The sequence below is a fragment of the Stegostoma tigrinum genome, chromosome 19 (assembly GCF_030684315.1).
Source record: "Stegostoma tigrinum isolate sSteTig4 chromosome 19, sSteTig4.hap1, whole genome shotgun sequence".
In the NCBI taxonomy this organism is placed as follows: Eukaryota; Metazoa; Chordata; class Chondrichthyes; order Orectolobiformes; family Stegostomatidae; genus Stegostoma; species Stegostoma tigrinum.
This window is the reverse complement of record NC_081372.1, coordinates 1,269,523-1,286,751: the sequence shown is the minus strand read 5'-3', so window position 1 is coordinate 1,286,751 and position 17,229 is coordinate 1,269,523. Positions and strand designations below refer to the sequence as shown.

The 17,229-nt window shown below is 45.0% G+C and overlaps 1 protein-coding gene across 2 annotated transcripts in view; it reads right to left on the bottom strand.

Moving 5' to 3' along the window:
* mtss1 (MTSS I-BAR domain containing 1) overlaps window positions 1–17,229 on the bottom strand; it is a 161,586-nt gene that overhangs the window by 54,456 nt on the left and 89,901 nt on the right. For both annotated transcript variants that reach the window (XM_059652674.1, XM_059652675.1), the window contains exons 4-6: window positions 11,883–11,967; window positions 10,456–10,547; window positions 9,382–9,456 (exon numbers count right to left, since the gene is read on the bottom strand). In XM_059652674.1, coding sequence (XP_059508657.1) covers window positions 9,382–9,456; window positions 10,456–10,547; window positions 11,883–11,967 — 252 coding nt within the window. The remainder of the gene's footprint in view (window positions 1–9,381; window positions 9,457–10,455; window positions 10,548–11,882; window positions 11,968–17,229) is intronic.

Sequence of the window (17,229 nt, the reverse complement as noted above, 5' to 3'; positions counted from 1 at the left end):
GATGCTTCGGGCCTTGACCTTTCATCAGAAATGGGGGAGGGAAAGAGGGTTCTGAAATAAATAGGAAGAGAGGGGGAGGTGATCAAAAATGGATAGAGGAGAAGATAGGTGGAGAGGGGACAGACAGGTCAAAGAGGCAGGGGTGGAGCCAGTGAGAGTGTAGGTGGGGAGGTAGGGAGGGGATAGGTCCATCTGGACAGGTCAAGGAGGCGGAATGAGGTTAGTAGGTAGGAAATGGAGGTGCGGCTTGAGGTGGGAGGAGGGGATAGGTGAGAGGAAGGACAGGTTAGGGAGACAGGGACGAGCTGGGCTGTTTTTGGGACGCGGTAGGGGGAAGGGAGATTTTGAAGCTTGTGAAATGCACATTGATACCATTGGACTGCAGGGTTACCAAGCAGAATATGAGTTGCTGTTCCTTCAATCTTCAGGTGGCATCGTTATGGCACTGCAGGAGGCCCAAGATGGACATGTTGTCTGGCCTCCAACCTCATCATTTCCCAAACCCAAACTGCCCGCGTCTATCTCCTTCCAAAAATCCACAAACCTGCCTGTCCCCTGGTTGACCCATTGTCTCCGCCTGCTCCTGCCCACCGAACTCATCTTCACCTATCTGGACTCCATTTTCTCTGCCATGGTCCAGGAACTCCCTACCTACTTCCGTGACACTACCCATGCCCTCCACCTCCTCCAGAACTTCCAATTCCCTGGGTCTCAAAACCTCATTTTTACCATGGACATCCAGTCTGTATACACCTGCATTCCCCATGCAGATGGCCTAACGGCCCTCTGCTTCTTCTTGTCCTGCAGCCCACCCTCCACCGACACCCTCATCCACCTAGCCGAACTTGTGCTCACCCTCAACAACTTCTCTTTCAATTACTTCCACTTCCTACAGACAAAGGGGGGGGGGGCACTGGTACCCACATGGGCCCAAGCTATGCCTTCCTCTTTGTAGGTTAAGTGGGAAAGTGCCTCTTCCGCATCTACAGTGGCCATAAACCCCACCTCTTCCTCCGTTACATTCATAACTATATCGGTGCCGCTTCGTGCTCCCACAAAGTGCTCAAACAGTTCATCCACTTCACCAACACGTTCCACCCCAACCTTAAGTTCACCTGGACCATCTCCAACACATCCCTCACCTTCCTGGACCTCTCAGTATCCATTACAGGCCCACCGACTCCCACAGCTACCGAGAATACACCTCCTCCCACCCACCTTCCTGCAAAAATGCCATCCCTTATTCCCAAATCCTTCACCTCTGCCGCAACTGCTCACGGGATGAGGCATTCCACTCCCGTACATCTCGGATGTCCTCATTCTTCAAGGACCGCAACATTCCTCCCCACTCCCACCACCACCCCCAACCTACCCCCCCAGTGGTCGAAAATGCCCTTGATTGTGACTCCCGCATTTCCCGCAACACATCCCTCACACCCCACCCCCGCAATAACCGCCAAAAGAGAATCCCCCTCGTCCTCACACACCACCCCACCAACCTCCAGATCCAATGCATCATCCTCCAACACTTCCGCCATCTGCAATCCGACCTCACCACCAAAGACATTTTTCCCTCCCCACCCTTGTCTGCCTTCCAGAGAGACCACTCTCTCCGTGACTCCCTTGTCTGCTCCACACTCCCCTCCAACCCCACGACACCCGGCACTTTTCCCTGCAACCGCAGGAAGCACTACACCTGCCCCCACACCACCTCCCTCACCCCCATCCCAGGCCCCAATAAAGACTTTCCACATCAAGCCGAGGTTCACCTGCACATCTACCAATGTGGTATACTGTATCCATTGTACCCGTCGTGGCCTCCTCTACATTGGGGAAACCAAGCGGAGGCTTGGGAACCGCTTTGCAGAACACCTCCGCTCGGTTCGCACAACTGCACCTCCCAGTCGCGAACCATTTCAACTTCCCCTCCCATTCCTCAGATGACATGTCCTTCTTGGGCCTCCTGCAATGCCACAACGATGCCACCTGAAAGTTGCAGGAACAGCAACTCATATTCCGCTTGGGAACCCTGCAGCCCAAAGGTATCAATGTGGGTTTCACAAGCTTCAAAATCTCCCCTCCCACTACCCCATCTCGTCCCCACCTCCCTAACCTATTCTTCCTCTTACCTATCCCCTCCTCCCCCTTGAGCCGCATCCCCATTTCCTACCTACTAACCTCATCCCGCCCCCTTGACCTGTCTGTCCTCCCTGGACTGACCTAGTTCCTCCCTAACTCCCCAACTACATTCACCTTTACTGGCTCCATCCCCGACCCTTTAACTTGTCTGTCTCCTCTCCATCTATCTTCTCCTCTATCCACCTTCAATCCCTCTCTCCCTATTTATTACAGAATCCTCTTCCTCTCCCCCATTTCTGATGAAGGGTCTCGGCCTGAAATGTTAGCTTTCCTGCTCGACCTGCTGTGTTCATCCAGCTCCACACCTTGTTATCTCCAATAAGCAGCGATTTGGTTACACTGGATTTCTGCCCAACTCTGTGTTGTTCTTTATGTTATTAATGTGTGACCTTTTCAGATTTCAATGACTTAATGGAGGAAACTATATCAACCCACAATTTCCACTGCCTTTCGTTTTGACAAAAAGAAGCATATCTCAATTATAAAACAAAGCAAAAATCACAGTCACTACAAATTCCTCCAAGATAGGGCAAAGTAGTAACAAAACAATTCAATTTCACAGACCAAAAGAACTCAAAGCGATGGCTGAAAAATTGGAGAGAGCTGATGTTTTGTTGCAAAACCGGAAAAACTTCATACTCACAGATTACAATCTCAGCTCCAAGTTGGCAATTGTGGGTTCAATCCCCAATTCAGAGACATGAGCACATAATTAAGGCTGAAACCTAAAACCAGTGAGGTGCTAAGGGACTGCCATGTGGCCAGAGATGCTGTCTTTAAAATGAAAGATTAAACTGAAGGCCTGTTTGCCTTGCTCTCACCTACTCATTGAGATTCTGGATGACCTATCCAGTCATTTATTGTACTGCTTGTGGAAGCTTGCTGTTACAATGCAAAAAACCAATGGTTGTGAAGTAGCCCTTTGGAGAGAAAAGGGCTGATCTGAGGATAAAGGAGGTGACAGGGAGAGGCACAGATCTAATATTCATCAGCAAGTGATAAGATTTCCTCTGCTGACAGTTTTAAACAAAATTAGGAACATGTTCTAAGTGATCCTCACCATAAATGATGACCAGAAAAAAACCATTTCCCTTCCTTTCATCACAGAACTGCCTTTACACTCTGACATTTCAAACTACAATCTCATGTAACGTCCAGCTGCAACCACAAGAGGTGCAACATCTGCCCCTACATCTCCCCTCTCACCTCAGTCCAAGGCCCCAAACAATCCTTCCAGACCCAGCAGAGATTCACCCGCACTTCATCCAACCTGATCTATTGTATCCATTGTTCCCAATGGGGTCTCCTCTATATCTTGGAGACCAAACGCAGACCTGGGGACCAGTTCGCCCGGCACCCTACACATAGCAACTAATCCGACTTTCCGGTTGCCATCTATTTTAATTCCCCCTTCCCACTCCCTTGGCAACATGCCCATCCTTGGTGTCTTCCACTGTCAGAGTGAGGCCAAATACAAACTGGAGGATCAACACCTGATATTTTGCCTTGGGAGCTTACAGCCCAATGGTCTCAACATTGATTTCATTAGCTTCAAAATTCCTCCACCCCGAGTCTTGTCCCACGTCCAGCCCTGCCCCTTGTCTCCCTCATCTGACCTAACGTGTCCATCTTCCTACTCACCTATCCACTCCACCCTTCCTAGTGAACAATCACAATAGCCCCCTATATACATCTACCCATCACCATCTCTCCTATCCTTCCCCCAGCCCCACCCCCCTCCCTCTATTTACTTCTGGGCTCCTCTCCTGCCCCAGTCCTGAAAAGGGTTTCAGCCTGAAGTGTTGACTTTTCTGCTCCACTGATGATGTCTGACCTGCTGTGCTTTTCCAGCCTCACATCTACTCACTCTGGCTTCCAGCACATGCAATCCTTACTGCCTTCAACGTCTAGCTTTACTCTCTGATCAGCAACAAATGAGAAAGATCCCAAGACAGTCTATCCAAATCCATTTTCTTAGTTCCAAGAATTACCACAAGCCTTGAACTGCACGTGGCCCACAATGGCAGTCTTCCCAGCAGTTTCTAGTTACTTTCTGGGATTGGTTTGGATGGAGGAAAGGGGACGGTCAAACAGATTCCCAAAAGAACTTTTGGAAACTGCTGTGTTTAATTATTTCAAACACCTCTGTCCTTCCCCCAAACACATTATTAACATCCTCACAAACGTTAGGAAGTTTGATGGCTAAGCACAATAGGCTGAAGGGCCTCTCTCACTGCTAAACTTCTCAACGTCTCTAAAACATGATCAACATCAGCAGCTCCTCTGGGCAGAGACAGACACAGATAAAGGGATATACAATGAAAATCACATTTTATGGCTTGTATTGGGAATCATTAGCTATCAATGATATTTTGTGCAAGTATCTCAGGTTTGCATCATATCTCACACACAAAATTTAAGGAAACTGTAAACTTTCACCATGCAGCGTGTGTTTGAAGATGTTAGGATTATTCAAAGTACAGATTCAGAGCGGTACCAAGATCACAGCGTTAAATGATGAGGTTTGTACTCCCTCTAGTTAAGATGATTAAGGGGCAACTTAATTGAAGCATTTTGGATATTTAAAGGATTTCATAAGGTAGCTAACTCTAGTGGAGGGAGTTCAGAACAAGAGGGCAAAGGTTTAAAATTAGAGTCACACTGTTCAGGGGTGATGTCAGGAAGTATTTCTGGAACTCTCCTCTCCTCCTCCCCGCTTTCTGCTGCGTCTCTTATTGACAGATTTCTCAAAGGAAAAGGTCCTTGTTGGTGTATGTTGCATTGAAACAAAAACATAAAATGGGCTTGATTTCAAATATAAAACAAACATACACTTCAGTTTGCAAAGTGAGGGTCAGCTAACTTCTTTTAATTCAGAAGTCACACAACACCAGGTTATAACCCTACAGGTTTATTTGAAATCACAAGCTTTCGGAGTGCTGCCAGTTTGTCAGGTGACTAAGGGGCTACGCTGTGAAAGCTTGTGATTTCAATTAAACCTGTTGGACTATAACCTGGTGGCATGCAACTTCTGATTTTGTCCATCCCAGTACAATACCTGCATCTCCACATCATGGCTTCTTTTAATTCAAAATATTCACCCAGAATAAGGAAATTATGCTAATTTATAGTCCCTTCAAGTATTTTCCTGTTGTGTTGGGGCCATTGGTTATGTGAAGGAGGTTCCCTTTGCAGTTTAAACCAATATGGTTTGGCGTTTAGCTGCATAACTCATGCATCACATTGAGCGTAAACGCACATTCCCATCTCTTATTTTCTGTATCAGATTCTAATTGTTCATCACCACTGCTGGAATCCAAAGCTACAATCACAAAGCTTAACTTCAAATGAGTTAATGATTTCTAATCTGGAAGAAAAAGAGGGAGACAGTTGTGCATGTGCTTTTTTTCTGGGAGGCGTGAAGAATACTTGTTTCTAATCACCTAGAAGGAGAGATTTCCAGTTCCAGTGGTTAACAAATAACACACATATCATCATTTCCATTGACGAAGCTTAGCTGCAAAAAATATGCCGAAGTGATTCATTCTACATACTGACAGAACACAACCCAAAGCCAAGATAAGCCTCACTGTACTTTCACTTTCAAAAAAATCAAAAAAGGAAGCTTAGAAAAATAAGAGAACATGCTTAATCATTTTAAGACCCCTTTTCTAAAGTGAAGCAGTTAAGCATCACTGACAAATAAAAGGTATCAAGATGCTGGGGAGGAAGTGAGATAATCACTCAAAAACCCAGCCTCTCTTTTATTAAAAAGAACCTGTGTTTTCCACATTGTAATAAAATCTCTTGTCTGGTTTCCAGCTCTTTCAGTCACTTGCCATTAGTCTCTCCACACTCCCAAACCTCTCAATAAGACACAGGAGCAGAATTATTCATTCAGCTCATCAAGTCTGCTCCACCATTCGATCATGCCTGATATGTTTATCAACCTCATTCTCTTCCCTTCTCCCTGTAACCTTTGATCCACTTACTAGTCAATAGCCTATCTAAATACAATCAGTGACTTGGTCCTCACAGCTCTCTGCTGGAATGAGCTCCTCAGATTCTCCACCTTCTGGCCGAAGAAATTCCTCCTCATCTCAGTTCTAACATCCTGTCCCTTCACTCCACGGCCGTGCCCTCAGCTCCTGGTCTCTCCTATGAGTGGAAAAATCTTCTCCACACCCACTTTACCCAGGCTTCTCAATATCCTGAATATTTCAGTCAGATCCTTCCCTCATCCTTCTAAACTCCATTGGGTACAGACCCAGAGACCTCAACTGTTCCTCCTACGTCAAGCCCGTCATCCCCAGGATCGTTTTTGTAAACCTCCTCTGGATCCCGTCCAATTTCAGGGCATCCTTCCATAGGGACAGGGCCCAAAACTGCTTAGTGTATTCCAAATGCAATCTGACCATAGCCTGGAACAGCCTCACCACACATCCTTGCCCTTGCATTTGAGCCTTCTCAAAATTAATAGTCAGGTTTGCTTTATCTGATGGGGAGGCAATGGCCTAGTAGTATTATCGTTGGCCTGTTAATCCAGAAACCCAGGTAATGTTCTGGGGACCTGGGTTCAAATCCTATCACAGCAAATGGTGGAATCTGAATTCAATAAAAATCTGAAGTTAAGAGTATGATGATGACCACTTAACCACTGTTGAGCATCAAAATAATCCATCTAGATCACTGATGCCCATTAGGGAGGGAAACTGCCATCTCTACCTGGTCTGACCTACATGTGACTCCAGACCCACTGCAAAGTGGTTGACTCTTAACTGCCCTCTGGGCAATTAGGGATGGGAAATAAATGCTGCCTAGCCAGCAATGTTGTCATCCTGTTAATGAATAAAAAGGACTCCTTCCACTTTGAGAATCTTCTCACTTTGAGATTTCTCAGCTTGTCTGATGCTCAGCACTGACGAGCAGACCTTTTGTTCTTGTGACTGCCTGAATTCTGCAGCTGCTGAAACCATCATCCACCCTGCTCTCTCTCTCTCTCGCTCGACTTAACTGTTCCCTTGCCCTCTGGGCTGGACTCCCGTATTTCAGCGCTGTTGCCAATGCCTTCACCCATTCAACAAAATCATGAGGGGTATAGACAAGGTGAATAGCAAGAAGCTTTTTCCCCCAGAGTGGGGGACTCAATTACTGGAGGTCATGAGTTCAAAGTGAGAGGAGGAAAGTTTAAGGGAGATATGAGTGGATAGTTCTTTACACAGAGGGTGGTGCGTGCCTGGAATGCGTTGCCAGTGGAGGTGGTAGACGCAGACACGTTAGCGTCTTTTAAGATATATTTGGACAGGTACATGGATGGGCAGGGAGCAAATGGACACACACCGTTAGAAAATAGATGACAGGTCAGACAGAGGATCTTGATCGGCACAGGCTTGGAGGGCCGAAGGGCCTGTTCCTGTGCTGTAGGTTTCTTTGTATTCTGCAATTATCCCTGTGCTCACTGGCCTACACTGACACCTGGTTAATCAGGGTCTTGTTTTCAAATTAATGGTCTCACTTCCCATAAACTTGGTAATCTCCTCCAAATCCACGTCCCTCCGAGATTTCTGCACTCTGCGTAGGACCTTCAGCTCCTCAGATTTAATCGATCCACCATTGGTAGCTGTGTGTGCAGCTGCCTGTGTCCTAAACACAGGAATTCCCTCAAAATCTCTCCACCCAACTCTCCTTAAGGGGCTCCTTAAAATCTCCCTCATCAACTAACCTTTTTTACATCTACCCAAACAACATCTTATATTGCTTTGGGTGAAATTTTGCTTCACAACACCCCTATGAAATGACTTGGGATGCCTCATTATGTTTAAGGTACTATTGTGCAAGTTGTTTTTGTAAACATATTGGAACCTCCAGAGCCTTTGAAAGGAACTACAGAAATCTGCAAACTTATCATTTTAAGACATCAGAATGAGTCATGTATGTAAATACCGAGAGGTGTACTTACTGTCCCAAAAACCAGGTAGACTGCAGATAGCCCCAGTGAGGACAGGTTCCAAAGGCAGGAAATTTCTCCTGTAGTTATTACACAGAGCAACTCAGGCATCCTCCACTAAAACAAGTGAATGAATCTGATCCTCTGAACCACAATTTGGGATTCTGCTCCTCCATGAACACAGCTTACATTATTTATTCATTAAAGGAGTATTCAGCTTCGGATTCAGTAAGACTCTGGTTAAAGGCCACAAAATGGTTTTCATTGAATTTTTTAAAGTTCATTTCTGTGACCAAGAGGGATGCTTTCTCTGCCGTTATTTACATGTGAAGAAGCCCCAATGCCCGGCCATCCTGTATTAACCACACCAGTGAGAAACAGAGGACCATTATACCAAGATGGGCAGGTAATGTGCTGCTTTGCTTTGGTCCATTCAATTCCCAGAAGGTCAGTCCTGAATGAGCGCTGCACTATCAGAGAATTGATGCTGAGGGAGCACTGTATTAGTGGAGGATCAGTACTGACCAGGTTTTGGTGTGTTGGTACTAAGGCATGATGGAACTCATGGCACTATTTTGGAGAGAAAAGGAGCTCTTCCCTGTATTCTGGCCCTCAAAAAAACCAAACATTTTCACATTGCTGTTTGTGGGCTCTTGCTGTGCAAAACTGACTGCTGTATTTCCTGCACCACAACTATAAGAACACTTCAACAGTACTCTACTGGCTGTGAAAACAAAGTGCAATATAAACCTCCATTTATCCTTCCTTCTAGTGGTCACAATCTGTACAGAGGCCAGCCAATAGACCAATTTCTCACATATTCCCCAGCAACAAATCACATTGTAAACATCTGATGGAAGACAGACATTAGAAAATAAACCTTATCCAAAACACGCAGCTCAGATTTATTTGCGTGAAACACTTAAAAAATGCATATCTGAAGAATAAACCCTTAACTAAATTTTAAGTAAGTTTAATTCTTTCTCCAGAATTTTCCAATTATTACTCGTATGTGAAGTGTTTTGTTTTCGGTCTATGCATGAATCAGTAACTGGCAGTTGAAAACACTGCGAAGGGATTAAAGGAGCACTTTAATTACTTAGGTTTGTAACACTTCCTGGTGATTAAGAGTTGCATTCAGTTGCCTGGCTGCACCTTGGTCCCTTCCTCAGTTTGTTTACACTTGCTTAATGGGACCTGCAATATCAGTCAATGTTACTCATCCCCATGCAAATCCTTCAAAGATTTTGACTTGGTAAATGCAGATTGCTCAACCCACAATAAAAATCACAAACCTTTCTTCACTTTTTTCTGCAATTTCAGTGTATCAGATGATTTCTTCTTGATCTCTTGTCGAGCTTTCTTGTATTCTGCAACAATTACCAGAGACATCATTAATAAGAAGGATTTAAAGGGAACTGAAACTAACAGAAGTAACAGTGTAGTCTTGTCACACATCAGCAATCACTTTGATTTTTTTTGAGACTCCATAACCAATGTTGTGAATTGTCAGGAGCAGATTACTGCAGATGCTGCAAACTGTACAGTGTGAATCGTCACACTTGCCACATGTCATGATTTGTTCCCCAGGCCACAACTTTGCACTAAAATCGTGGGAGCAGCTTTAATAAAGCACTTCCTCAATGAATAGAAGATAATAAAGTGTGAAGCTGGATGAACACAGCAGGCCAAGCAGCATCTCAGGAGCACAAAAGCTGACGTTTTGGGCCTAGACCCTTCATCAGAGGGGTCTAGGCCCGAAACATCAGCTTTTGAGCTCCTAAGATGCTGCTTGGCCTGCTGTGTTCATCCAGCTCCACACTTTGTTATCTTGGATTCTCCAGCATCTGCAGTTCCCATTATCACTCCTCAATGATTAGCCTGGATATGCACAGGCCTGTGTTTATTGAGCCTTGCACATAACACTTGGCGAGGAGGACGTCAACCAGTGCTAAGAGATTCACTCCCAACACCACCCTCGGCAAAATCAGCTCTGATCTGACCTCAGGATATGAGAATCACTAACAGCAGTAACAAACTCATGGTTCATATGCTATTGGGAGGAATTGCTCAACCCAACCCTAGACACCAGGTATGTAATACCGCAGCACAGGTGTACTTCAGTGTAACTCTGTGCCAATATTGTGGACTTTATTTACAAGATGACGCTGGCGATGTTGATGTCATTCACCTTTGGTTCAAGGGGACTTGGCAGCTTTTGTCAGCTTATGACTGGTTTGGCTGGGGTTGAAAAGGAAAGGCAGTCCCTCTTGGGGGAGGGGTGGGTTGGGCGGCGGTGCACGCCCCCTGCGTGTGGGGCACCCAGGGCTAAATCACAAGTGACAAAGACCTGGGGTCTGATCAGTTACCTTTGGCATGGTCCTTGTCCAGCTGGTTGGCAATTTTCTTCCACTCCTCAATCCGACCCTCCAGAGGGTTTATCAAACTGTCAGTCAGAGCACTGTCAGAGGATAAAAAAGTAAGTAAATAAATGGGATAGTGTAGGGGGAGGGGCTTAGATTAGTTCACAGTTCTGCGCAACATTGAGGGCTGAAGGGCCTGTTCTGCGCTGTCTTGTTCTATGAAGTCTAAACAACTCAGCAAGTGAAGGGAAATGGAATTAGTAATTGTTTGTCTGAGAGACAGAGAAAAAGTGAAAGAAAGAGTCAGACAAGGAAGTAGCTGAGATGTTGAGGGAGAAAGCAAGACTAAGAGCCATCAAAACATGACGGACAGAGGTTTTGTTTCAGCAAACACAAATAACTTGAATAGTGCATGAGTGGACACCAGGCAGTGCATCAAGGCCCTGCTTGAGAACCAATTTCCAATCGGGAGACTGGTGAGGGTGTTAAATGCACTGAGGAGCATGGCATGTGCTAAGCCCAGGGCAACATGGGTGGCCCAGCTGTACGGGAGGGAAGGCAGGCAGGTGAAGAGCAGTACTGACTGGGGAGACATTAGTCAGGGGAACAGACAGGTGTTCCTGTGGCCACAGACATGGTTCCACTCTGGTTCATTGCCTCCCTAGTCACAGGAAAGAACATGAAGAGAAAATATAAAATTACATTGCAATTCCAAACAGTATTCAAGAGCAGTAAAGCCTGAATGCATAATTCTATATGTCATTAAAGGTGGCAGGACAAGGTGAGAGATCAGTTCATAAAGCATACAGTATACTAGATTTAATCAATATTGGGACAAAAGCAGGGAGGTTATGCTGAACTGTATAGATACTGATTCAACTCAACTGGCTCTTGGTGCACAGTTCTGGGCATCCCAAAGGACATGAGCACACTCAGACAGTGCAGAACAGGTTTACGAGACTGATTCCAGAGATGAGAAATCTAGGTTATGAAATCAGATTAATGAAGTTAAGACAATGTTTCTTGGAGAGGAGGAGGCTAAGAGGAGATGTGATTGAAGGTTTCAAAATCATGAGGGCGTCTGGACAGAGAAGATAGGAAGAAACTATTGCCTCTCATAGATCATTATGAAGGAGTCAGAAATTACAAAAATAAAAGTAAATGTACCATGAGGGGAGATCTTACCATGCAACACATGATTTAGGACCAAATTGCACTGCCTGATAGCGTGGTAGATTCACGTTTAATCACATTCAGGAGGATACTAGATGATTATTGAAATAGAAATAACAGTCAAGATTACAGGAAAAGAGAAGGAGAATGGCACTAAACCATGTGGGTTATTCGAGAGCTAATTTCCATAAGATGGGCTGAACAGGCTGAACTTTGCACTGTAACAATTGTGCTTTGGTGAACTTCTACAGAAGACTTACGTAGTGAGCTGCTTGAGCCTTGACTCAATGCTGCGATGTCTCATACACATCCTGGTCAGAGCTGAGCCAATCTCCTTTGTAGCACCTGAAACAAAATCAGATACATCAGAAATTTTTTTGATTTACTCATGAGGGATGAGTGTTGCTGACTGGCCATCATTTTTATTTCCTATTGCTAGCTGTTTTTGAATTGAGTGGCATGCAAGCACACTTCACAGGGGAGTTGAAAGTCAACTACATTACTGTGGCTCTGGAGTCACATGTAGGCTAGACCAGATGAACAAGGTAGTTTCCTTCCCTGTAGGAAGTACATGAGTGAACCAACAGTGTGGAGCTGGAGGAACACAGCAGTTCAGGCAGCATCAGAGGAACAGGAAAGGCAATGTTTCGGGTCAGGACTCTTCATCAGGATAGGGGATGAGTAGGGAGCTCAGAAATAAATAGTGGGGGTAGAACTGGGGCCAGATAGCTGTGGTGGTGATAGATGGATGCAGGTAGGGGCTTGTGGAGATCGGTCAATGAGAAGTTGTGGGGGGGGGGGGGGGGGTGGAGAAAGAGGATAGGTGAGAAGGAAGATGGACAGGTTGTGTCAAGTCAAGGAGGCGGGGATGAGGAGGAGGGCTGGACATAGGATGAGGCCGGTGGTAAGGAGATCTTGAAGCCAGTGAATTCTACGTTGAGGCCACTGGGTTGTAAATTCCTGAAGCGGAATATAAGGTGTTGTTCTTCCAATTTTCACGTGGCCTCATTGCAACATTGGAGGTCCAGTACAGATACATTGCCAAGGGCTGGGAAGGGGAGTTGAAATGGCTGGCAACCAGAAGGTGGTGTTGATTGGAGCGTTCAGAGCACAGATTCTCCATGAATCGGTCACTGAGTCTGCGCTTAGTCTCTCCAATGTAGAGGAAACTATGTCAAGAGCAATGGATACAGTAGACCAGGTTAGATGACGTATAGGTGAATCTCAGTCGGATATTGAATGATTGTTTGGGGCCTTGGATGGAGGTGAGAGGGGAGGTGTAGGGGCAGGTTGGAGGGAAAGGTGCTGGGGGTGGTGGTGTAGATGGGGAGAGTTGAGTGGACGAGGCAGTCGGGGAGAGAGCGGTCCCTACGGAAAGCAGATAGGGGTGGGGAGGGGAATATCTCTTTGGTGGTGGGGTTTGATTGCAGGTGAAAGTGGCGGACAATGATATGTTGGATTCGGAGGTTGGTGGGATAGTGAGGACTAGGGGGATTCTGTCCTTGTTGTTGTTCTGGGGTGGGGTGGGATGTGAACAGGGCTGTTTGAGGTAGAAGTGCAGGAAATACAGTAGATGCAGTTGAGGTCATTATGAATCATCTGAGGGGGGGGTGTTACACTCCCAGACATCCCAGATGCCCTCCTCCTTCAAGGACTGCAACACCTCATCCCAGGATGACCTGGGTGGGTTTATCAATAATCAACTGTCATTAGTAGATTCTTAACTCCAGATTTATTTTATTATTGAATTCAAATCCCACCATCTGCTGTGGCAGGATTCATACCCAGGTGCCAGGAACGCTAGGTGAGTCTCTGGTCTAGTGATAACACCGTTAGGCCACCCTTAGTTATTTCAGTGATTTTCTGATGTTAGTGCATTGTAGAGAAAGCTTTACTCTGTATCTAACAACATGCTATGCATGTCCTGGAAGTGATTATTTTATGTGTAGATGGCTGGTCACAGGGTTATTGAAACAAAAATTAGGGCAAAAATCTGAAACAAAATAAATGGCAACAATACGTACACTGCTTGTACACTCATTCTCACAATAGGCTAGTTTAATCAAATGTTAACCCTCTAGCTGAAAATAATCAAAGTATCATTGATTTGAATACTTGGAGTTAGAGAAAGAAAGAGAATAGCAGATATCTGTGACTGTGCAAAAAACAAACATGTCGATGCTCAGTGGAAATCAAACTTGTTCACAAACAAAAAGCTGCCAGTGCTGAAGGTCTCAAACAAAAACAGTAATTGCTGGAGGAACTCAGCAGGTCTGGTAGTATCTGTGAGAGAAAGCAGAATCAGAGGACTTCTGGGATGCTAGACTTGTAACATGAACTGTGCTTTCTGTGCACAGATGTTGCTAAGCCTGCTAAATTTCTCCACTTTTATCTGATTTTGTTTGTTCTTTTTCCTTCAAGCTACAGATTTTTCACAAGTTGAGCAAATGTCTCAATTAATTTGGTTTCTTTGCAAAATCTGCAGTGTGATAGTGTTTTAAATACCCCCCCATGGTTGCTACATCAAGTCTCAGCAATTTCACTGCTCAGCATTTTTTTAAATTCACTCACCTGGACATGGGTGTTGCTGACCGGGCTAGCATTTATTGCCTGTCTGCTTTCTTGAACCACAGCAGTCCACAAGCTGTAGGCAGACGCATAAAGCCTTTAGGGAGGGAATTCCAGGATTTTGACCTGGAGATACTGAAGAGGTAGCCTTATGGCAGAGTCAGTGCTGAGGGAGTGCCACACTGTCAGAGGGTCAGTGCTGAGGAATATCATGAAAGGAGATATCACCAGGAGCAAAACAAACACTGGTTTTAGTGAATTTGATCTCTCTCCACTACTACAATGCACCAGTAACCCTGGAGTACAGAGTCATTCAAGAGACATTTACACAAAGCTCATGGGGTTAATCTGGTGCCGTGGCACATATATAGGGAGAAATATTGAGGGAACAAAAATAAAATCGATAAACTTGGAAAAATATCCCAGTGGACCCAGCCTTAAAAAAAACCATCTAAAACACCAACCACATATCAACCATCCAACTCTGCATTTCAATTGCTTTCCGTTCAATTCCCTCATTATTGCCTCAGAATGGAAAAGTTTATACTTGTGTAATGCCTGGTACATTTCAAGACATGGAACCATTGCTGTTTTTAGAACAGAGAAAGTTAATGAGAGATTGGACACTGGTGTTCAAAATTATGAAATTTTGAGTGAATAAATCAAACAAGCAAAGGAACCAGATTGAAGGTAATTAACTAAGGGTGATCAGAAGTAAACTCTTCATGGCAAGTTCTCATGATTTGAAACAAGCTGGAGGAAGCACCTATGACTTGACAGAGGTGTGCAAAATGATAGAGTGGACAGCCTGAGTCTATTTCCTAGGACGGAGGTAGCAATTATGCGGGGGCATAGTTTTAAAGTGAGTGGAGGTACATATAGGGGAGGCAGAGGTAGGTTCTTTACTCAGAGTGGTAGAGGCGTGGAATGCATTGCCAGAGACAGTAGTGGAGTTGGCCTCATTAGGGGCATTTAAGCGGCAATTAGATAGGCATATGGATGATAGTATAAGGTAGGGGTGGAGGTTAGATAGACCTTAAGTTTAGGGTAAAAGTTCGGCACAACATCGTGGACCGAAGGACCTGTACTGTGCTGTGCTCTATGTTCCATGAAGCAGATTCAATCATCACTTTCAACAGGGAATTGGATAAATATTATAGGGCTAGAGAAGCCAGTAGAGAGGATTTAGTGGATTGCCCTTTCAAAGAGCTGATGGAATCAAAGGGCTGAACAGCCTTTTGGGGTGTATCATTCTTTATAAAAAGCAGCACACTGTTTAGTTTGTCACTTTGTTATTGAGTTTGACATCATGGTCTGCATCTGTCACCCCAGGATTGTGTTCATTCTCCTAAAGACACAGCTTCACTGGTCAGTGAGCTGAATGTTAAGCAATAGCAGACTCCATGGAAAGCATCATAATAAAGGCTAATCACAGGCTGCAGTGTTCATTTAGTTAGCTCCCCATGGGCTGACGGACAGCAGTTTGTGCAGCAACCTGGCAGTCTATCCTGCTTCCTTCTTCAATGCATGATACTGATCACCAGCTCAGCTGAATCAGCAGTGCTCCAGGTGCAAGACCCCTCCCGCTTCAACTTTCAAAGGTCCAGGGAAAAATGCCAGACCAAGCTGCAACAACAATAATGCCGAAGGATACAAAGATTCATGTTAACTGCTGCCTATGGAAGGTCAGGCTGCAAGCTCGGAGCCAGTTAGCTGTCTGCAGTCATAACCTTTCCTGAAGGATCTCTTTAACAGGCTGATAAACAAAAGATATGCAATCTCTGTTGCTTGATCTACTCATATGAAAGCCAAACTGGCAAGTGTTTGAGCAACTTGGAGGTGGGGTTGAGAATGCTGTGCAGTTTGAGGGGGTTCAGAATGTTGTAAACTCTTCACCAGCACGGCAAGGCAGCACAGGAGAGGGAATGGATTCCATCCCACATTCCACAAACAGTCGGAGCACCTGGATTGAGTTATAACTTGGCAGAGACACAGAGCACATTTTACCCATAGATTATTCACTGTCTGTGGCAGTGAGGAGAGAGCAGACTGTCTAAATGACTAGCAAGCAACAAGTTTGGAAATGAACCTTAAAAAGATGATGCTGGTGCACGCAACCTGGAGTAAACGGTGGGGAAGGGTAGGTGAGGGGCCGAGGAAGGTCAAATGAGAAGAGCTAAGCACAAAAATGCTGGGAGTGGGCGGTGGTAGTAGTAGTGTTTGGGAGAAGGGAGTGGATTTGAAATTCTCAAAATCCCTCCAATAATGGACTCAAGACTTGGACAGAGTTCCATTTGGATGATCACTCAATGGTGTCAACTGCCCTACTTCTATATTCCCACTGAGCATACAGGTTGTTTCAAAACTAACACAAAAGAGAGACATTCCACAGCCAACCTGCTCCAGTGTGTGGGTGTGAGTATTTAAACATCCCCCAGAAGCTTCACCATCAGAACTGATCTAGAATCTACAATGTTACACAACTAGGAATCTTCTCTTCAAACACATCCCCAACTGCAAAATAGGAGCTAGATTCCTTCATCTCTGCTTTTCGCCCTATGATCTACATTTTGAAATGTTAAACCCTTACACTCCGCAAAAAGCACATCAAACATTCCTTGGATACGCAGTATGGGTGTTTGGGTGGGTATTTCTGAAGGATTGACAAACCCTCTCCATTTGTTTCTCTCCATTGATTACATAAGCCACCTGCACCTTGAATGAAATTCTTCATCCAGTTTGATCTCACAATCCCCATTATCCAGGTATTGTTCAGGCAAGGTATCCACTGTTACTGCAGAACAAAAGCAATGTGGAGATGCTAAAAGTCTGAATCAACAAAAAAGTGCTGGAGTAACTCAGCAGATCTGACAGCAGAGAGAAAGACAAAGTTGACATTTCGAGTCCACTGACTCTTTGCTGGTTGCAATGAAGGGCCACTGAATTCTAAACATTGACTTCTTTTTCTGTACAGATGCTGCCAGATCTGTTGAGTTTCTCCAGTAAATTCTGTTTTTGATCCACTGTTTCTGGTTGGAA